The sequence below is a fragment of the Pteronotus mesoamericanus genome, unplaced genomic scaffold (genome assembly GCF_021234165.1).
Source record: "Pteronotus mesoamericanus isolate MK-2021 breed Mesoamerican mustached bat unplaced genomic scaffold, CSHL_Meso_final contig_52, whole genome shotgun sequence".
Taxonomy (NCBI): Eukaryota; Metazoa; Chordata; class Mammalia; order Chiroptera; family Mormoopidae; genus Pteronotus; species Pteronotus mesoamericanus.
In genome coordinates, this window is record NW_026555189.1 from 2,768,401 (window position 1) to 2,791,065 (window position 22,665).

The 22,665-nt window shown below is 44.3% G+C and overlaps 1 protein-coding gene, 1 non-coding gene and 1 pseudogene across 2 annotated transcripts in view; 2 read left to right on the forward strand and 1 right to left on the reverse strand.

Annotated features, from left to right (window-relative positions):
* The first annotated feature begins 4,272 nt into the window (after window positions 1–4,272).
* Window positions 4,273–4,400, forward strand: LOC129075320 (small nucleolar RNA SNORA69). Its single transcript, XR_008529625.1, has one exon. It is a non-coding gene; the product is annotated as a small nucleolar RNA SNORA69 (small nucleolar RNA).
* A 3,445-nt stretch (window positions 4,401–7,845) lies between these two features.
* LOC129075120 (60S acidic ribosomal protein P1-like) lies at window positions 7,846–8,766 on the reverse strand (annotated as a pseudogene).
* A 393-nt stretch (window positions 8,767–9,159) lies between these two features.
* Window positions 9,160–22,665, forward strand: part of LOC129075121 (polycystic kidney disease protein 1-like 2) — a 73,285-nt gene continuing 59,779 nt past the window's right edge. The window contains 8 exon segments of the mRNA XM_054579097.1: window positions 9,160–9,202; window positions 9,205–9,459; window positions 11,429–11,593; window positions 13,790–13,910; window positions 13,912–13,991; window positions 15,593–15,670; window positions 15,673–15,702; window positions 18,565–18,709. Of these exon segments, the coding sequence (XP_054435072.1) occupies window positions 9,160–9,202; window positions 9,205–9,459; window positions 11,429–11,593; window positions 13,790–13,910; window positions 13,912–13,991; window positions 15,593–15,670; window positions 15,673–15,702; window positions 18,565–18,709 (917 nt within the window).

The following is a 22,665-nucleotide window of genomic DNA, read 5'->3' on the forward strand; positions in this document are numbered from 1 at the left end:
TGCTCATTTTGTGTCATATTCAGAAAAGCCACAGCCCCCAACCATTGAGCTCATTCTCTGAGTCAAGTGCTTTGCAAAGCACTCTGCGTGTACCAGCTCGCTCTGGCCTTATGTAATCCTATGATATGGGTATTCTTAGCATTATTCTGGAAATGAGAAAACTCAGGGAAGGTAACCAACTTGCCTTAGGATACACAACTACCATGATCGAATTAGGAAGCCGAGCCGGGCAGCCTGATTTCAAGGTGTATACTCTTGAATAAAATAAAAAGAAATTTATTTATTTATTTATTTACTTACTTACTTACTTACCCTAAAAAGAGGCTGGAAGTCCAAGATTAAGACATTGGCAGGAATGGTTTCTTCTGAGGCCTTTCTCCTTGGGGGGGCAGATGGCTGTCTTCTCACTGTGTCCTCACATGGTCTTCCCTCAGAGGGTGTGCATCCCTGGTCTATCTTTGTGCGCCCAGATTTCCTCTCCTTATAAGGATACCAGTCAGATTGGATTAGAGCCCACCCCAATGGACGCATTTTTAACTTACATCTTTAAAAGTGCTATCAATCACATTCTGAGGCGCTCGGGGTTAGGGATTTAACGTGTGAATCTTGGGGGAATACAATTCAGCCCGTAACAGTATCATGAAGGCTCAACAAGTTAACAGAAGATGCTTTGGCTGAAAGGAACAGAGTATCAGCTGAAACCCTAAAGAGGGGCGTTCATCTTGGACATCAAGCCATTTGGGGCCCTGGGTAGCTCAGGAGCTCATCTGAGTCATCTCACCAGGCTCCATTCCATCGACCGCAGCGCCATCTTCAGAGGGCTGGTTTCTCATCCTTGGGCTTGTCCAGTTTTGTTTATGAATGGTTCCCTTCATTCCAGGAATCGTCCCGGCAAAAGCAGGGGCATAAGGTGAGGACAAAGGAGTCATTTTCTTTTCACGTTTCTCTCCTTTTAAGCTGGAGGAAAATCTTTTCCAGAATCCGATTTTTTCTTAGTCTTCTTAGCTGAAATGTGTTCACATGCCCACCCCAGACCAATCCCTGGCAAGGAGGAACAGGAGTGCCCTGATTTCCTTACATCCTGAGACGCTTCCGGGGGCAGTGTGCTGTCGCCTGAATCACATCAGGGTTTCGTTACCAAGAAAAGGCGGAGGGAATGGCTCGGGATGGGCAGCCTGCAGCTCGCACAGCATTCATGCATTCCCACAACGATTCATTCATCAACATATACCTACTGAGTGTCTACTGCATGCTGGGAATATAGCCGTGAACAAAACAAGAAAATAAAATGTGCCTTCTTAGAATTCATACCAACTACATGCCAAGTTCTGGGGATACAGAGGTGATTAATAAGACTCAGTTTCTGCCTTCTTGGGCTCCTGTTATTTTCTTTTTGTTCGGGGGCCAAGTCTGCATATCCCAAAGGACATGAATTTCCCAAAGGGGTCAGGGGCCCTGCAGTGGTTCATGGGACTGTTTTCATGTTGGACCTCCATCCTCCCTCTTTATAAACAGAGATAACAAGCAGTAGCCGCTCTTCCCCAAGAGGCTCTGGCGTTGCTCTGAACCCACGGAAGCCTGACCACTGCCTTCTAGGCCTTTACTAACATGGGAGGAGTGGGACAAGGGACTTGTCACCGGTAGCAGCTGTCTCCTGACCCATCCTTCAGCCTCTGATAAATGCCATTCACGAGACACTTGACCTGTGCCAAGTACATGTTAAGTGCCTTATTTGAAGACTTTTATTTAATCCCTATACAGCCCTCCAAGGGAATCATTAGCAATCTTATTTTTATAGACTCAGAGATGTAGAGGGACTTGATCAAGGTCAATAGCTACTTAGTGGATATTCTTCCCCGCTAGGCAGTAATGCCTCCTACCTTTTGAAGTTGCTGGTTAAGTAGATATGAGAGCAAAATTTGGTGTTGCACAATTTCACAATTTTTATAATGCATTCGCTGCCTTAAAATGGATGAAAACCAGCCAGTGCACAAGAGAACAGGGCAACAGGAATGTGAAAGGAAGTCGTCTTATACAGAGTTTCAGTCTGCCTTTGGAGGGCCTGAGATGCTCGTGGGGTGAGTAGGAAGGCTTTGCCCCCTCCCTTCAGGAGGGAGAAGGAAGGGCGTTCACAGGTGGGTGTCCCCTGCTCTGGACTGGTACATACCGTATCTTCTAATCCCGGCACAGACCTGACAAGTACTATTATTACCCCTTGTTATCAAGGGAGCAGCTGGAGTTTGGTGAGGTTGCACCCCTGGGCCAGAGACCCTACAGCCTGTGGCAGGGGTGGAAGATTTGAACTGGGGGATCCTCTCACTTCCTAATTTTGGGGAAGGATTCAGGAAGCGGAGGCTACCTTCCCCTGAGGCCACTAATTCCACGAAATGTGTTGCGCCCATAAAACAGGCATGTGGTAAAGAAGTATTGTAAAAGCTGAATTCAAAAAGAAACATTTTTGTGCTATAAAAAACCAACGGCCTTATTTTGCAATTCAGTATCTTCTATTACAAAGGTATTGAGTAAAGTGAGTTAATATTTCCCTTTCGGAGATATTGTTATCATATCTAAATTACTTTGGAATTTTCCAATTAAGTTAACTTCTAAATGGTACCTTTAATTAGTCAGAGTGATAAACTGAGCAGATAAGGTGGAAATCTTGGATAGCAAGGTTCAAGGTGACAGGTAAAGTCCCGGCAAAGGTAGCAGCTGCCTCCCTGAGGGAGAAGCATTGGTTGATGAGCTCCAGAAAACGCTCTCCATCGGCATGTTCTGGAAGCAGGATGTAGGGGGTGGTGGGAGAGCTGCCCTAGGCCTTCTGGAGTGAATGCTTCACCACTAAATGAAAGACTACACAATAGGCAATTCACATTTCAGGGCATTCATCAATTCCACAAAGTCCTACTGGACTGCAGAGACTAGTGCCATATTGGGTATTAGAGATTAAAAAAAAGAAAAAGAAAAAGGGAAATCATAGCTCCTGACCTCCATGAGCTCAGAGACTAGCAAGGGAGAAAGGAATGCAAATAATAACAGCAGTAGTAATAGTAATAGTAATAATAACAGACCACACTTGGGAGGCAGAATGGGTGAGGTTGAAATATTATTGTTAGAAAAGGAAGTACCTTCTGATGAATGAGCTGGAAGACTTCAGTCTTCCATGTGCTCAGGTTGTGATCAGTGAGGCTGGACCAAAAGTTCAATTTAAATAATAACTATACTAGGTTATAGCCTGGACTGTAGTTCTCACATTTCTACTTCCTAAGTAATCTTTCAGATTCTTCCTTTCTCCTCCAGCCCCCCGGCCACTGTCCCTACTACTGTTTACCTCTTGGGAGCAGCCTCCTCATGGGTCTTTCTGACTTCAGACCCAACCCCTCCAATCTACCTTCCCTGCTGCCACCAGGTGACATGGCTGAAATGCAAACCCGATCATGTCACTCTCCTGTTTAAAATGCAGAGTTGAGCACAGTGCCTGGCATTTGGCCTCCTTGTGCTACGTCCTCTTGTATGAGTTTCCTCCCGTAACGAAGAACCGCAGGCTCAGTGGGAACAGACCTGTCTAAGTTTGGGCTCTCCCAGAAACAGACCCCAAGACAAGGATTCAAATGCAAGTGGTTTACTTGGGAAGTGAACCCAGGAAAGGCCAGTAGCACAGTGGGGACGTAAAACAGGCAGGGAAGACACGAGGTACATTGTCAAGGCCATTATCATCACAGACAGCTGAAGCCGGCTGGCTGGGGAACTCCAGAGAGCATGCTGCGGAGTTATTTTGAGGGAACTGGGGGATTGGTCCACCCACTCTGGTCAGTCAAAGGTGAGAGTTCCTCCTGCGAGGAATTAACTTCCAGGCACTTCCATCCTGTCCCTTGTATACAGAGGAAGGCAAAGAGCCCCAGGTGCTTGCACTTAGAAGCCCTACATGGTAAGGTTAAGGTGGGACATTGAAAGTGGCTATGACAACCCTGAGGAGATGATTCGGCCCAGTCTAAAGGGTAAGTGCAGGAAGATATCATTGTCAACTAGAATAGCAAAACTGAACACATGACAAACAGATGACAAAAACCACACGAAATATCTAGCAACATAACATGGGGATGGTTTAGTAATGTCCATTTACAGAGAGGAGGCACAGCTGCCACCATGCCAACTTCAAAGCCCTTGAGCAACACAGAAAAGGCTTACCATTGACTGTTGAGTGGCAAAAGGAAGGATGTAGTATAAATTGATTGTACATACACTATGGTCGTGCCTGGGTAAACATCTATCTTCAAGGCAAGTTTACAGTGCTTCATTTTGTGGACGTACTGCCATTATCCTGCTGAAAGAAAACCTTGTGGTGACCATTTTCGATTTTGCCTTCCTGAGGGTGATGTCATGTTGGACTGACATGGACAATTCTGAAAAAAAAGAAAAAAAGGCAAGAAGCATTCAGCGGAACCACAAAGAAATGAAAATGTATTAGGGTGATAAGACCATGAGAATTCTTTTGCTATGTTGTCTTTTCATTTGAATGGGGACAAAGATTTACTGTGACTAATTGAAAACATCAATTCATATAAAGTGATGGACTCCCCCCTCACATGCCACTGTTTCCTGCATCTTCTCCCAAATAAAATGCCGGCCCTTGAGTTCGTGTCTCAGTTAGCTTTGGGGGAAAGCCGAACTCCAATGGGTCTATGTGCAGGACGGGGATGTCTGGGCCACAAGGTGTGACCATCTTTATAGTTCTTCTCATGGTTCTATTTAAACCAAACTCCTCTCTTTCTGTTTTCATTTGCTGATCCTGAAAATCAGAATTTGGCGGTTCAGGCAGCTGCATCCAATCATTGGAAACACACACGCATCCAGCCGTGCCCTGCTTCCTTCCTTTGCTACACAGAGGTTAAGGCACTTTGGGAGCTGACATCATCAAGGCAGATTCCATGCCCAGAGTCTGCAATTTATCAAAATGTAAAGAATGTGAGAATGGAATTTAGCCTGCAGATTTGTGTTCCTTATCAAATGTCTCCAAGCATGTTCCATGAGTGACATAAATTAAGCCTTTACCCAGAAGATACATTATCTCTGTGTGAGGCCTTACACATTGTTTTCTGATGGAAGTCATTAGAAGCTTGGGTCCCACAGTTAAGAGACCAGTTCTGCCCTGCCTGTGAGTCAGCAATCACATCGAATCCTGCCCTGGGCTCTGTCTGGCAGGCCTATGCCAGAGGGCTTGGAGGGGCTTCTGGGAAAGAGAAGGTGGGCAAGAGTTAGCCCCAGGGACCTGGGCAATGGGACCACACTGGCAAATGTTCATTTAATCCTACTATGTGCCAGCCATTGGATAGATGGAGATCTTGAGATGTTATTTCTTCCCCTCAAGAAATTCACAGAATAAGACAACCCAAATGTCCATCGATGGATGAATGGATGAACAAAATGTGGTTTATTCAAAGCATACAATGGGATATTATCTAGCCATAAAAAGGAATGAAGTCTGATACGTGCTCCAACACATGTGGACCTTGAAAATATGCTGAGTGACAAAAATTAGACACAAAGGTCACATAATTATATGATTCCATTTATTTGAAATAATATCCAGAACAGGTAAATCCACAGAGGTAGAGAGTAGAGATTGCCAGGGGCTGAGAGGAGATAGGGATGGGAAACAAAACAAAAACAGAAACAAAAACAAAACGGGTCAGACCAAAGTAACGTCTTAAAATCAAATATTATACAATTGTGTTCTCTAAACTCTGTGGTCACCCTGCCATAAGAAACTGTTTACCTGACACCTTTTTTGAAGGTCATAGTGTCCCACCACATTGTAAAGCTCCTTTCTCCAACCTTGAATTATTGACTTCTTGTGTAGACTTTTCATCCAGTGCTATTTTTGTTTTCATAGTATAAACTACGACCTTGGTGTCTCCCCTATCCCAACTGCAATGGCCCATGTAGGTATTTTCCTAAAAAAAGGTGTCCAGAAGAACTCTGGTACTAGCAGTTAAAACAACTGACCCCCCACTAAAGTAACATAGTAATTTTGGCAACTTTAATAAATGGTGAAAGTTACCATGAACAATAAACGTTATTCAGGAAGGCAAACAAAGATGGGGGTTTATTAATCCTGGAAACCTTTCATTTAATTATTACTCTATAAACTTTTATTGAGTGCCAAAAAATAAAAAGGAATGAATCACTCACTGATATGTGCTATAAGATGGATGAAATTTAAAGACACTATGCTACAGTGAGAGAGCCACAAAAAAGTCATCATATTATATGATTCCATTCACACAAAGTATCTGGAATAGACAAACCCATACAGATAGAGACATAAAGTCAATCAGTGGTTGTCTGGTGCTGGGGGAGGAAGAAATAGGGTGTGAATGTAACTGAACGCAGGTCTGGCTGCCTGCTGCTACAAATGTCGAACTCAAGAGACAAGTGCTGATGTGAAGGAAAGCGGTTTGTTTTCAGGTGCTGGCCACCTGGAAGATGGGAGATGTCTCAAAGCCCATTTTCACATCTCAGTGCAGGCAGAGGTTTTTATAAGGAGAGAGAGGGAAAGCAGAACAAAGAGATCAAGGGAGGGGGTTGAAAAGTTCTGAACATGCAGACCAGTGCAGTCTGTTCTGATAAGGTAAGTGATGGTCTGGCTGTGTGTCATCCTGGCCCCATGGATGAAGGTTAGCAATTTCCCAAAGCTGGGACGCCTGAAGGTTGAAATCTATATCTTTTGAAGTTAGTTCCTAGGATTCCTATAGAGACATGCTATTTATTCTACAAGCTACATATTAGAGACAGCATTCACAGAAGCAATGTCAAAAGAATGGTGGGGTGGGTTACAATGTCCCACTGTTACAGTTCTCCAGTGCTACATGAATGCTAATGGATTTCCTTTTGGTGTGATGAAAATGTTCTAAAATTGATCATCGTGATGGTTATACAGCCTCATGAATATACTAAAAGGTATTGATTTGTATACTTTAAATGGGTGAATTGTATGGCATATGAATTATATCTTAGTAAAGTTTTATTAAAAAATAAAAAAAAATTCAGAGGGGATAAGCATATTATACAAGGCAAATTCTACAAAGTTCTCAAAGGAAATGAGATTTGAGCTGAATGTTGAAGATGATCAGGGAAGGACTAGGGAGAAAGTGGTTCCTGGCAGAGAGGACAACACAGGAGTACAAAGAAGTGTGAGGAAAGGTCTGCAGCAATTAATTAAGATATTTAGGAAGAGCTATGGCTTTGAGGTTGGCAGGGGGAAAGGGATGAAAAGCCCATGATGTTTTTAAAAAATAATTTATTATTTTTGAACAGGTCATACATTCAAGTGGCACAAAATAGAAAGCTTTAGACAGGTGGCCAATAAAACAAAACTTTGTTCCCTTCTGTGCCTCCCACTCACCTAGTCCCCCCTCCTTGGCAATCACTATTGCCAGTCTCTGTATGTCCTTCACGGGATCTGTTACACACACATGAATAAATACTCATATATGTTTTTATGTAAAAGGCACTATACCATCAACAATGTCTCATAATTTGCTTTTAATATGAACAAAAATCTTAAAGATCCTTCCAAATTTGTATACAAAGAATTTGTTCATTTTTTATTGGGTATAAAGATGAACCACATTTCATTAACCAATTTCCTATCAATGGCCGCGTAGGTTGTTTCTAATTTTTCCTTCCCACAAAATTCTCCAGTAAATAACCTTATACATGTGACATTTCACATATGTATGAATTTGCCTGTAGGCGAAATTCCTAGAAGTAGAATTGCTAATTACAGAGCTTGTGCTTCAGAATTTTTTTTTCAGAATTTTTTATTGAATGTGTTACAAAAGAGGTTTAGTCAAACAGGCCAAAACCTATGTCATCATCAGACTCCTCAGATTCTTCTTCCTTTGCTTTCACATTCTCCTCCCCAGAGGGGGCAGCAGTGGTGGGGCTTACGTCGCAGACGAGGCTATCGATGTTGACCCGGGCCAGCGCCTTTGCAGCAGGCTTGGCCAGCAAGGTTCAACATTTATACCGGCTGCGTTAATGAGGGCACTGATCTCATCCTCTATGACCGCTACCTCACCGTTGTGCAGGAGGGGGTCTGAGTAGACACAGGGGAGCTCTGAGATGGAGGCCGTGGTGTGGGTGGGCGCTGAGCGAGCAGTGCTAGGCACAGTGCTACTCACTGGGTGAAGTGAGAGCCTCGCCCCACGTGGCCTTAGCTTCCAAGGAAGGAATCCGCACCTTACTAGTAGCTGGGGAGTTACATTTATCAAAATGGAATAAATTTTGATAGATACTGTCATACTGCCCACAACAGAGGCTGTACCAATTTATTCTTCTATTGGGCAAGAGAGTCTGGTTCTCCATATTTTGAGAGATGTGTTTGGAAAAATTGTCCTGGGCCAGTTCACACAGAGCATTACATGAAAGCTAAGAAATTTGAACTTGATCCACAGACCATGGACACTCCCTGGAGGGTTAGGACACCGGATGAGGATAGGCAGGTTTGAAGTTTTTAAAGCTTATTTCCATGATAATATCAAATAAATTTTGTAGGACATTTTTATTCTCTAACAGGCATGAGTGGTAAGGTGATGAATCAGAGAGGGGGAAAAATATCTCCTGTTGGGTTTAAGCCACGCTGAAGAGAATGTGATTATCATGTAGGCACAGCAGCCACTCTAAACAGTAAGATTGGATATGAGTGCAACCTGTTCTTTGTTTTGTGTTTTTTTTACAACCCCATAACTCTAACTTACCTGCCATTTTTCTTTTATCACACACTGTCCACATGCTGATGGCTTCTAATGAAGCATTTAGCCTTCAAGAGTAATGACATAAAACCAACAGCCAGGATTTTTTTTATCAGAAGCTAACAGTTGACCGAATGACAGAAGGAGAGGTAGTAGAGCAGCTTTAGCTTTCTCTTCAAGACCGTTCTGCAAATTAATTGTATTTGGAACTGGCATTTAACAAAGAGCTGGGGGAAGCAACACTGCAGACACATTCATCCTGAGTCTTTATTTCTTCAGCAAGAGGCAGTCGCTATTATTTGATGCAAAGAGAGAAGGAAAGATGGATGGCAGATGGTTGTGGAGGCAACAGCATATGAAGGACTGAGAGCCAGCTCCATCCAGAATCTCCAGTGGTGGTTCAAGGATGAGCACGGCAGGCCGGGTCCTCCTGGGGCTTGCTCTGAGTTTCTGGCCACTACTGCTAAGCCAGAGGAGGGCAGCTTTTGCTCGAAGAGCCAAGTGGCTTTCAGAGACTCTTGCTATGAGTTTGTGCCTTTGGGTTGCTCTTTCTATGGTGCCCAGAGCTGGCGTGAGAGGCAAGGAAGCCATCTGGTCTTTATCCATGAGGAAGGCACCCAGCAGTTTCTACAGAAGCACATCTCTCAGGACAGGGAATGGTGGATTGCGCTCACAGGGAACTCAGCTCAGAATGGAAACACAGGAGGTAGGTGGTGCTGTGATAAGTATGTTTTACGGGAGTTTGTGGCTGCAATTTTCATCATTGCTTCCCACCCAAAGCTCCATAGGACAAATTAATATGCCCCATTCTCATGGTAAGCAAACCTCCTTTGACTGTTTTGTGAATCAAATAAAATAGTTCATGCACAGTATTTAGCACAGAGCCTGGCACATAGCTAACACTCCAGAAACTTGCATTTCTTTGCATATGCCTAATAATGTTAGCTATGAAATATTTGGTCCTTGCTAAAATAATGTATAGCACTATCCTGAGTACTTCATGTTCATTATCAAGTTGAATTCTGACAATAACTGATAATATAATTATTATTGCTGTCTGTTTTACAGGTGAGAAAACTGAGTCTCAGGAAATAATTACTAAGCTGTTTTCAAAGCACTTCCATGTGTCTTCCACACCCAACCCCACCCCACCCCACCCCTTTGCTATGAGATTGAAGAAGGTCAAGTGCTTAGCAAGGCTCCATTCATATTAGATAGACTCATTTTAATGGTTCTCCTGGGAACTCCCACTTATCTTTTACTCTGAAAGGGCTCCACCTGGTGAGTCCTCTATGCACCTGTAGGACCTTGTCCACATCTCTGTGAGAACCCTTTTGGCATGACTTTAGTTATGTAGGTGTCTACCCCCTAGACAATAAGCTCTTCAAGGGAAGGAACCATATCCTGGCCCAAATTTTCCCCCAGTGCCCCCACATATCAAAGAATGGACAAATAAATCTTTATATTTAACCCTTACACCTGCCCCATGAGGTAGGCATTGCTACTCTTATTTTATGGGTGAGGAAAATGAAGTCCAGAGAGAGGGACTGTCTTGCTCAAGATGACACATCTAGGGAAAGGCAGTGTCCTGCCATCTCATACTGCTCGGTGGACGCTATGGGATTTTAGAAACAAGAAACTTGGTCTGGGCTAAGCACCTAGGAATATCTACCAGAGTGGATGGAAATGCTTTGATAAAGGAGCAGATGGGCAAGCTCATTTTGGGATACTCACAGCCCACAGATACAAATTCTGCAATGGGTCTTCAGGCAATATCTCTTGAATGGTTTCTTGCTTTGTTGATTCAGCAATATGTGGGTTTCTGCATTTTGAACATCCATTCATATGCACTTAAAGGATATTAGCCTATTTAAAATCTACAGGGGATAGGCCTGAGTGGGCTGATATGTAATAATCTTCAATATGTAATGTTATTTAAGAAGCAAGGGACGGGATGCTGTGTGCAATATGGCAGCATTTGAGTAAAGATTTCAGGCACTCATGGGTGCTGATACGTGGATAAGATTCAGCCTAGACCAACTCATAAGAAACATAATGATAATGGGAATGTTGCACAGCTTGGGAAAGGGAAGATGCTTTCCTTTTATGCCTTTTTCACTCTTAAAATTCTTTTTACCATTTGTATGAATTTCTTTTAAAAATTAATAAATACATTTTGAGTCTTCACAGTAAATGTTTTATATCTACTGTTTTCTAGATCTCTAGTGTCCTTGAAATGCCTCTGTATCTCGTACACACACATACGACACTTCTTTGAGTAACATCATTGGCTTCAAGGCTCTGAAGAGTCCTGAAGTAAGGAAAACTGCTTCCATTTTACCTCAGCAGTGCCCAAATATATTTGACAAGGGTCTTTTTCCTGTGTGAAACACCTTTTGACACCCAAGGCTGCAAGCATCATTTACTCAGTCAAACCACTCTGTACAGGCCCTCCAACTTGGGGTCCCAGTGTTTAGGTTGAGTTCTTATGTTTGAGTGCTGGGAGATAACAGCTAGGAAATTGCCCCTTTGCCGGCATGGGAAAAAGAGGACTTCAGCCTGTCAGCATTGATCGAGCACATCCTGCATACAAAGAGTTGAACTGGGGCAAGTCTTGTACGTAAAAACTACTGGAAGAACATTTCCAAGTCCTGGTGCTCATGTTCCCATCCCAGGGCCGGGGATCTGGCTGGACACCTCCAATGTGAACCATAGCCACTGGCATGAAGGGCAGGCCTCTCCTGCTCCCCAAACCTGCAGCTCCATTGGGAGAGACCCTTCTTCCAGGTGGGCTGCCTAAGACAACTACACACAGTCATTCGCCTTCATCTGCAAGTTTGGTGAGCTGGCCTCTGTTGTGGGGTCTACTTCCTTCATCCTGTCTCTTTATGTCTCTCTGCCTCTGTTCCTTTGTCTCTCTCTGTGTCTCTCTGCTTCCTTCTCTGTCTCTCTAAATGCCCACCTGTCTCTGCGTGATCATACGTGTCTGTCTCTATCTCTGTGTGTTTCTCTCCATGTATCTCTATTTCTCTGCTTCTATTTCTGTGTCTCTGTTTCTCTCTGAGTGTCTCTCTAAATACTCACATCTCTCTGTCTGTGTGATGCTCTGTGCCTCTCTGTCTCTCCATCTTTCTCTGTCTCTCTCTAAATGCCTGCCCCTCTCTGTCTATGTGATGCTCAGTCTCTCTGTGTCTCACTCCATCTTTCTAGCTTACATCTTCTCTCTCCATGGCCACTTATCTCCCTACTAGTCTCGCTGGTCTCTCTTTCTTCTTCCTATACCTGTGTCTAGGGGGGAGTGCTCACTCACCCTTGACTCCTGCTCCCTGGTCAGCCTGGGTCTGAGCCCCCCAAGCCTACAACCCACCGACTCCCAACTTCTCTTGTGCCCTTTCTAGCTGTTGCCCATGCCTGACCCCCAACATAGACCCTGGGGGCTGTGTATAAGAGACCCTGCGGGATTGGGCCGTGGCCACACACCAGGTCCTGCCCACCAGGTGGTGACTGCAGTGGGGCCTGATCTTAGAGCTCAGTCCCTCCTGGTCCCCTGACCCATAATCCAGACTTGATGGAAGCTTCTGGGCTTCCTGGGTCCAGCCCCTGGTTCTAAGCTCCTGGCTCCCAAGCCCTGTTCTGGGTTTGGACACTCACAGGAGCCCTTGCTGAATTCTTCCCTCCCCCAGCTTTAAATAGGTGCACGTAGGCTTAACTCCTTCTGCCTAACTAGGTCCGAAAACATGGAAGCTCCTAGGAAGTCCTTCCTGGTCGGTGCATTAGGCAAGTTCCCCCTGCCTTTTTTAAATCACAGCCCCCTTAAGTCCCTGTTCCCCTTGCCACCTCAGCTTCAAGCCAGTCTCTCAGATGCTGTCAGCCACCATGGTCTTGGAGCCCTTGCATGAGGTCACACTATGAAGAACTAATGAGTATCAAGCAGAAGTTCCAGCGTTGAGCTAGGCACTCCATGTACATTTATTCATCATAATAGAAGTCCCTCCACCATTCTATTGTAGGCCCAGTATAAAGCTAAGAAAAGTGAGGCTCAGAAAGGGTAAGTTCTTTGTCCAAGGCCATACAGCTGAGAAGTGACAGAGATGAGACCTGAACTAGATTTGCCTATGGTCAGAGAGAGACTGGAAGATGCTACAATGGTGGCTTTGAAGATTGAGGAAGGGGCCACAGTCCAAGGAATGCTGGTGGCCTCTGGAAGCTGGACAAGGCAGGAAACATATTGTCCCCTGTAGACTCCAGAAGGAGTGCCCACACCTTGATAGTATCCCAGTAAGACCCATTTTTGGACTTCTGACCTTCATAACTGTAATACGATAAATCTGTGCTGTGTTAAGCTACTAACTTTATAGTAATTTGTTACAGCAGCCACAGAAAATAAACACAGATTTTTGGTCTCAACCCCTACTCTGTGGCATTCCCACCAGGCGGACAGGCCTGAGTTTGAATTCAGCACTTCCCACTTTCTGGCTCTTCACACCTGAGCCAGGTCATTCTTTTTCAAGAAATGTTTATTGGGCATGGGCCAGGTGCCAGGAGCAAGGCTGGTGTGGGTTCTTTGCACAGTGACCCACTGAGCCCTATGTTCCTAATGGGGAGAATAAGAGCTCAGCTCATAGGATCAGTATGAAGACATATTGAAATCACTCATTCACTCAACAAATGCTTGTTTAGCATCTATCATGTACTGGGCATTGTTTTCAGATAAGGCTCAAGGAAGGTACTTGAAATAGGTGGAATAAATGGTTGCCACTTGAAGAGCCCATACTCTGAATGTACAAACTTATTTAATCCTCTTAATATCCCTACCGAGTCCCATACAGAGGAAGCAGAGAGGAGCTAAGTTACTTGCAGAGGGTCACACAGCCACTGGGTGGCTGCACTGGAGCCACATGTGGGCAGCCTGCCTCCAGGGCACACTCTCACCCCTGCTGGGGTGGCTTCCACTCTGCCCTTGCATCCCACAGTCCTGACCCCTGAGACTCTTCCACTTCCCATTAACCAGGCACTTGCCCATCCATGACCATAAGTCACCTTACCTCTTATAAGTGTTGACCAGAGCCTGGCCTGCGAGGGCCTCAATGCCATCATGCAGTGTGGCTTGGGAGAGGTCATCCGGATCCAGGATGCCTTCTGTGGGTGCCAGACTCCTTTATTGCACCCGGGACGCTGGGCGCCCCTTGGACCTGGAGGAGGAATGCAGCTGGCTCAGCGTCAAGGACGAAGTGGCAGGTAGGGCCAACAGCTTCCCAGCTCTGGCTGTGAGCACAGGGAAGTTCCTACTGTCCTGTGCCCAGCAAAGGTTTTTAGAAGACTTGAACAATCCCCAAACATGACCTTGAGCTTCCAACACTGAAAAAACTAGCCAGTCTCTGCCCACACCACCAAGCTGGTAAGCAATGGAGCAATAGCTCACCCACTGGGTCAGGTGGGCATTTCGTTTCCCACCCAACCTGGGTACAAGGAGCATCATTTGTGTTTTAACTTAATTTTTAAAAAACTTTGAAATACTTGAAATATATAGATAAGAATAAAAAATATTGCAATGAACTCCCAAAGATCCACTACCCAACTTTGTCAAACCTTAACATTATGCCCTCCCTGCTCTGCTCCTGGTCATGAATGCACTGTTTATTAATCACATGTGTGGTTTTTTACTGCTGCCTTCTATGTATGCAACTGTAAACATTATCTAGTATTGCTTTGCAGGTCTTTAATTTATAAAAATGGTATCATATGGTATGTCATTCTGCAGTGTACTTTTTTTCCTCTTTTCCTTCTTTATTTTATTTTATTTTTTTGCTCAAAGCACTATCAACCATGATATATGTTGTGCTAGTTTATCTATTTCATCTATTGTGTGACTATGCCACAATTCGTCTCTTCCTCTGTTGAGAGCTGTATGAGTTCGGTCTTAATCCGTGCTGCTATGAATAATGTTGAACAATGTTCCTGGTGGCAGCTCTTGTTCAAATGGGAAAATTTCTCTAGGACCTGTTTTTCTAAATTAGATTAAATCTGCCTCTAAGCTGCCTTGCCCCATGGCAATGACTCACTTTCAGGGAATATGGGGGCTCTTTGCACCCTCCTGAGGGGTGCAAAGGCCTCAGAAACCTATGTCACCCAGGACGGAGGGGAGTCCTCTCCTCTGCTGCAGTGACGGCTATTGGGCCAGCAGGGCCCCGTGAAAGCAGGTCGCCTGCTCTAAGCCAAGGAGAAAATCAGGGCCATTGTACCTGCCTGTCCTCTCTCCCAGGCTTCTCCATAAGTATTTAATTCACCTGCATAAGCAGGAGGGAGAGGTATCGGTGTTGGCAGGGCCCTGAAGCTCTGGCCTGGGCTCTCCACAGTCCGCCCTCCTACAGGCATTTGGTGCCCTGGTAACCACAGGTTTCCTTTACTTGTCCTCTCTTTGCCAGTTCTTAGGGTGAAGGTTTCAACTTTAGGCGATTTGACTAGATGCCACTGGATCAGTGGTTCTCAAAGTGGGGTCCCTGGGCCAGCAGTGTAAACATGAGCTGGGAGCTTGTAAGAAAAGCAAATCCTCAAGGTGCCCTCCACATCTGCTGGATCCTAAGCCCGCCAGGGAATTCTGGTGCAATCTAAAGTTGGAGAACCACTGGGCTGGACCCCGAACTACTGGAGGACAGGAATCTACTTCCCGCTCCCCCAGTGCCTAGAACAGGGCCTAGTCTTCAGTAGACACCAATTGGTATTTGTCGGACAGATGGTGGGTGAATGAATGAACACAAGCCCATTCATCTCTGTCTGAACCTATCCCTTTATGCCCCTCACATTGCTCTTGCTTTTGCTGGGATGCGGGCGCTTCCCAGGACAGTGCCAGGGGTTGCAGGCATGCCAAGTGGCAGCAAATGGGACCTTCTTTGGAGACCTGTGCCCCACTCGGGGCAGCTCCTACGGATGCAATACCAGTGTCAGGAAGGTGAGTCCCCAGCTGGCCTGGGTGTGGGAATTCCCTCCTCATTTCCATGCCAGGGCCAGTCCCCATCAGAGCAGAGGGAGCATCCACCCGTGGGGGCTAGTCTACTGTGTGCTAAGAGACTTCCTAACCTAAAACTGCTGTCCTAGGCATGGCCTGGCCTAGCCCAGCCTGGGGATAAAGCATTTAAGGTCCTGTTGCAGAAATGAGCTGTCAAGCCAGAAGTTTAAAAAAAATTTCTTTTTTTAGTTCTAGGATCCTTCCATTTAAATCCCCTGGGGTGACCCAATACACATAGCAGACAAATCCAGGCTGACTTGGTTGAAAACAGTCAAAATATCTCTCCCACACGCCACAGCCATTCAACCACTGCCCCTCCCCTAGGCTGCCTTTTTAGTACATGCAGAGACTTTTTAAAAATACAAGTCTTGAAAGCCACAAAAATAACTAACCCACATTACCACAATTTAGAAAAGTTTTATAAATCAAGCAGGAAGAATCCCTCCCTTTGGTCCTATCCCATAACCAAACCACTGTTAACTGTGTAGAATAAATTCTTTACTGCGTTTAAACATATTTTCGTAGACATGGCTGGATATGAATTTATATATGTATATTTTTATGAAAATGTAATTATGAAAAATATATTAGTCAACAACGCATTTTTTTCATATAATAATATATCCTGGACATCTCACAAGTCCCTAGCTTATTCTTTTAATAACTGCATAGTATCCCATCATAAGATTATGTCAAAATGTATTTAACCTTTTCCCCTATTGATAAATACTTAGTTGCTTCCGATCTTTCGTTGTTGTGTATCATTCTCTGGTGCCCGCTTGCACATTCTTGTGCATATATCTTGACATGTGCTTAAGATTATTTTTAGAGGAGAAATCCCTAGTAGTGGAAATGCTGGGTCACAGGGTATGTGCATTTTAAATGTTAATAGATATTGCCAAATTACCCTCCAAAATCGCTGTATTGATTTATACTGCAACTAACAGAGTATAAGAGCGCCAGTTTCCCCTCCGGCTGTGAAACCACATTATGCCATTTTCCAACACATTAAATCGGTCAGAACAGCAGCTTCTATTTGAAGGCGTGTGTAATGGTGCAAGGAGCTCTGAAGGGAAAGGATGAGTCAGGGAACGTTGGGGTCCCCAGGGGCCATCCAAGAGAGCAGAGTCGATGAGTACAGGAGAAGGGAGGATCACACAGAAGAGGGGGTACAGGAAGGGGAAGGTGGCATGCAAGACAAGTTTTACCAGGGATATTAATTTGCTGAACATACTTGGGTGAAATAAAAATGAGCAAGATGGCCCTGGCCAGGTGGCCTAATTAGTTGGAGCACTGTCCTATACACCAAAAGGTTGAGGACTTGATCCCAAGTCAGGGCACATACCTAAGTTGCAGATTTGATCCCTGGTTGGGGCACATACGGGAGGCAATCAATTAATATTTCTCTGTCTTTCTCTAAAATCAATAAACATATTCTCAGATAAAGATTTATTTTATTTTATTTTTTTAAATATAGTGAGCAAGGTGTCTCAATTCTATTTTCTGGGAAGAGGAGGCTAGAGGCCCCGTGTTTTGGCAGCACCTTCCATTTGGCAGCTTTGCTAATGGGCAAAGTACCCTTTGGCGATCTGCCTGCCCCAGTGTTGTTGTCATTGGGCAAATGCATAGCTTGGGGGAGAGCGGGGAGGTGTGTTTGGCACCACATAGTCCAGATTGTCTGCCCCAACTTTGTTTCAAATATCCTGTCTGCTTGTGAATCAGTATGTTCTGCTCACAATCAAGTTCTGATTTGTGAAGGGAGGGACTTTATCCAGAAGTCCCCACCCCCAACTGTGCCCAGAAGGGCCTAATTGCATGTGACTTTTCCTCAGGTAGTTGACGAAAGTCCTTTAATTTGCATTCAGCTTCTTTTACTTTTTCTCTTCTCATTTGTGCTCACAAAGGAAAGATTATGCTGCACAAATTAGCCCAAGGGTATGTTAAAACCCAGCAAATTCTACTGTTCACCCCTTCCTCCATGCTAACTTTTGAAGCTCAAGGATCTGTTAAATTTGATGTGCACTAAATGGCTTACAATGAATCATCGGCCACCTTAGCCAAGTAGATTTTCTTAAAGGTGCTTTCTTTGCCTTTTGTCTTTTAAACACTATAAAATACATTTGGACAATCAATAAATCCTTGTTAAATAAATTATGGTACATTGTGCAACTATTAAAAAGAACAGGGCAGCTCTAACTGAATTTATATAGAACGTCCAAGATACATTAAGGGGGGAAAAAAAGAAGGTGTCAAATAATGAATATAGCAAGAACCATTTGTATAAATAGAAAAGTACATGCTTTTGAATATGTAGATATTTCTGGAAGGTGGCCTGGGATACTGATAACCGTGGTTGCCTCCGGAGATCAGAACAGAGGGCCTGACGTATGGCAGTTGAGGGGGTGGGGCGTTTTACACATTTCAAATTCTGTATTATGGTTATGTACTACCTATGAACAAAATGTAAAACTCAAAAGACCTTTAAAAAGTAAAACTAAATATTTAAAAACTTTAAAAGCCCCACCTAAAGATGCAGGACAGGTGGTTAAAAGAGTTAGGGTTCTTTAATTAATTAATTAATTTTTATTTATGAGAGAGAGAGAGAGAAACATCGACTTGTTGTTTCACTTAGTTATGTATTCACTGGTTGACTCTTGTAGGTGCCGACTGAGGATCAAACCCTCAACCTTGCTGTATCAGGACGATACTCTAACTAACTGAGCTACCTGGCCAGGATGAGAGTCAGTTTTAAACGTGCAGTTTTGCTCTGCAGTGGCACACAGCCTTTTGTGTTTTCATCTGCAGACCTGCAGCTTACAGTGTCCAGTGAGAGTTTCATCTTTGACAGTGGCACCATCTCCCTGCGGTGGCTCCCCTCTCCTTAGGTTGGAAACCTGGCCTGTATCATTAGTACCAGGGACAGCCACACATTTGATCCTTACTGCCCCCCCACCCGCCAGGTAAGAGGACTCTCTGAGCCTTGAGTCAGCATGTTTCAGTCAATTTTTGCTGCATAAAAAAAATCCCACAACTTACAATAATACTTATAATTTGTCATGGTTCTTTAAATGAGCCAGGTAGATTTTCTTGTTTGGACTAGCTCAGCTGGGGATGGATGGCCTAGAAGGGCCTCACGCGTCAGCTGAATGCCAGCTCGGTGCGTTGGTTGCTGAACACCCAACAGGCTAGCCTAGGCTTACTCCCATGGCGGCAGAAGAGTTCTTGTTGGTAGTGAAAGCAAGGTCCAATGTGCAAGCATATTTCAAATCTCTACTTGTGTCACATTTTTTTTCATACCTGAGGACATGCTTATTGGTTTTAGAGAGAGGGGAAGGGTGCGAGAGGGAGAGAAACATTGACATGAGAAAGAAACATTGATCAGTTGCTTCTCGCACATGTCCTGACCAGGAACCGAACCCACAATCTACGCATGTGCCCTGATTGGGAATCAAACCTGTGACCCTTCTGTCTACGCGATGATGCTCCAACCAACTAAGCCACAGCAGCCAGGGCTACTTGTGTCACATTTTTTTAAATGACCCATTGGCCAAAGCAAGTTTCATTGCCAAGGCCAGATTCAACAGGTGGAGAAACAGACTACACCTGTTGATAGAAGAAATGGCAGAACCACAGAACAAAGGGCCATACATGTGGGAATGGGAGAAACTGGTGCTCACCAGTTTCTCATTATGGAGGCCACCTGAACAGTCACGGCGCGCTGGATCCTTTCGCCTTGGCTGTGTGTAGAGTCTCTCCCGGGTCACTGTCCAAGGAGTTGGTAATGGGGTAAAGAAGTTACTCACCTGGGTATGGGAATGTATTTTATTGGTAAGGATAATAAATATAATAGTAGCAACATTAATAATAGTCCAGCCAAGCAGTTTTCACACATAACCCCACTAGTGCTGTGCTAATATAACCACTTGCCACGTGAGCCACTGAGTCCTTGAAGTAGAGCTGTTGTCAATTAAGATACTCTGTACATGTAAAATACACATGGCATTTTCAAGATTTAGTCCCCTCGCCCCCCAAAAAGAATGTAAAATATCTTACTAATAATTTGTATATTTATTACACATTGAAATGATAGTACTTTGAATATTTTGGGTTAAAGAAAATAAATTACGAAAATTAATTTAAACTGTTTCTTACTTTTTCCAGTGTGGCCTTTAGAAAACTTAAAATTACACATGTGGCTCATACTATTTGCTTTGGATGGTGCTGAGCTAGATAATTATTATCTTGTTTTTACAAAGGCACAGTGGTGTTGCCCAAGCTTCATGGCTAGTGAATGGCAGCGCCACGATGCTGTCCAAGCAGGAGTGTCCGGCCTTGAATGGCGCTCAGGCTCTGAGGCCCCTGACGGATTATACAGCACACAGCATCAGGGCCTGAGGGCACTGTTCCCCCTTCCCCTGCATTCTCCAGGAAACAGTTACCTCCCCCACCTGACGGTAGCTAAACCCAATTCATAACGTTTCAAAGTCCTACCTGGCCTGTGTAAGCTCCATTCTGCCTTGCTGGGTGCCCCAGCAGGAGGGGTGCCCCAGACTGTTTCAGAAAACCCAGGTCCTCTTTGGATTCTGGGGCTCCTTACAGGGACCCCCAGTTCAATATGGATCCCCTCGGAAGTCATGGAGACCCATAAGCCTTTCTTCTAACCCCCAAGTATCTCCAGTTCTATCCTGTGGGATCAAGAGGTTCAAGCTCATGGGTACAGTCATTCCCAAAAGCACTGTGTGGGGTGAGGCAAACAGGAGGAGGGGGAAGCCCTGTGCACAGCCCATCTGTTCCTGTGAGTGCAGGTCTCAGATTCAGCAGTGCTCCGAGGTCTCAGGCACTGTGCAAAGAAAATGGTGTCCAGAGGCTGGGGTTCCAATCCCAGGCACTGCTAGTATATTGGACCCAGAAATAAACCCTTGTGTTTCTGTTTCCTTCACTGTCACATTTATATTGACGGTTGCTTTGACTGGAGTAAAATAAGAAATTACATGGGAAGATGCTTTGAGAAGTAAATGTCTAAGGAATACAAATACCTATGGCATTGTTCTGCAGATTTCTTCCCATTTTTTACCATTTCATCAATAAAACGACAAATGATAAATTACACAATCCTTAACCCCCGAATTTAATAGAACTAGAATTTTGCCTAAGTCAAAATTCACTGTCTTTAGCCCTGCTAAGACTTTCAGTTACCCAAGGACTTTTTAATTTTTAAAAATTTATTTATTGATTTGAGAGAGAGAGAGACATTGATTTGTTGTTCTATTTATTTATGCATTCATTGCATGTGCCCTGACCAAAGATCGAACCCACAACTTTGATATACTAGGATGACACTCTAACCAACTGAGCTACCTGGCCAGGGCTACACAGGGACTTTATAGTAATAAACAAACAGTAGTTAAAAACTAGAGCAAATGGAACAAAATGGAAATATTTGTCAACTCTAGGCAGTGAGTCCAAAGGTGTTTCCATATTACTCTCTGCAATTTGTTGTGTGATTAAATTTTTTCATAATCTAAGACAAACAATAGTAAGCAATGCTTTACATTGCAATCTCTCTGGGCATTAGCTTTAAGTGAAAGTGACTTGCACTTTTTTCTTCTCTTTCAAAACACATAGATGTTGATACCCTCCACCATCACCCCATCTAAATAGTCCATTTCCTCTCCTTTAAAGACTTGTTAGACCTTGAAACGACCCACCCACCTTCTTTTATCATTTTTATTGATATTGGGAAATATATATTTCTGACACTTTCTAATTAGTATTAATAGTCTCATCAATTTACAATATGAAAAATGGCATGAGTTTAAAGTATACAGAAGTCCCATGTTTTGTGTGGATGTCATTGTGCTCTTCTTTTATGTGTGTGTAGAGACTCCTACTTCTGCTTAACTCCTTCTTAGACTAAGACCCAAAGCTCTATGTCTATTGTAGATAAATAACATGAGCTGATGAGGAGAATCCAACCTCCAATAGAAACGATGTAATAAAAGTTAAACAATTGCTCCTTTAGAAGCTCCTTCTCGCTCTGCATTCCTCATGTCTTGTGTACATTTGCATGGCAGGTTGTTTTGTTTCTACAGTTCTGAAACTGTATTATGTGGCTTACGGAACAATTTGCATAAGGTGAAATTTGCCCAGGTCCAACGTTAGGTAACTCAGCGCCACCTACTGACAAATCCGGGGATTGCCGTTATTCTTCAGACCACTCAGTCACCTCCGCACAAAACCAAATCTGGCAGGGTGGTGGTGGCGGGGGTACTTCCGTAAAAACCCATCATTCACAAGTCAACGTAAGCCTTAGAGTGACTTAGACGTACACAGGCTGTTGGAAGGCACAGAAGTGAGAACTCTGTGGAAGATGTCGGTCAGAAAGGACTGTAGAGCTGAAGTCTTTGGTGGGGGACCAGAAGTAGGGGACAAGAGGAGAGCATGTAGAGAAAGCAGTCGTGGATGTGGAGGAGCACCGTCTCCCCGGGTAACTCTGAGCACCTCACTGTACCCGGAGTTCAGGGGCAAGTGGAAAAAATGAAAGATGGTGCTGGAAATCTCCAAAAGGGGACTGGTGGTGAAGAGCCTTGATACCTGCTAATTTAAAGAGATTGTTTTTAGGAGTGTATGCAGGTCAAGCACCAGGAAACAAGCTCTGATTTGGGGTGCAGGAGGTTTCCTGGGGGTACTAAGATGGGGCCGGGGGAGAAGTTGGACTGAGATGCAGTAGCAGCACAGGCATTGCTGACAGTGGATGCAGGACATGCCTGGGCAGGGGCTGCCCCCTTCGGAGAGGTGGCTCCCTGTGGCTAAGGAGAATTCCTGGAGATGTGAGCCCTCAGCTTCTGTCATGCCAGGATGCTGAGGGGAGGGGTGCAGGCCTTAGTCTTAAAGGGTGGACTCCGG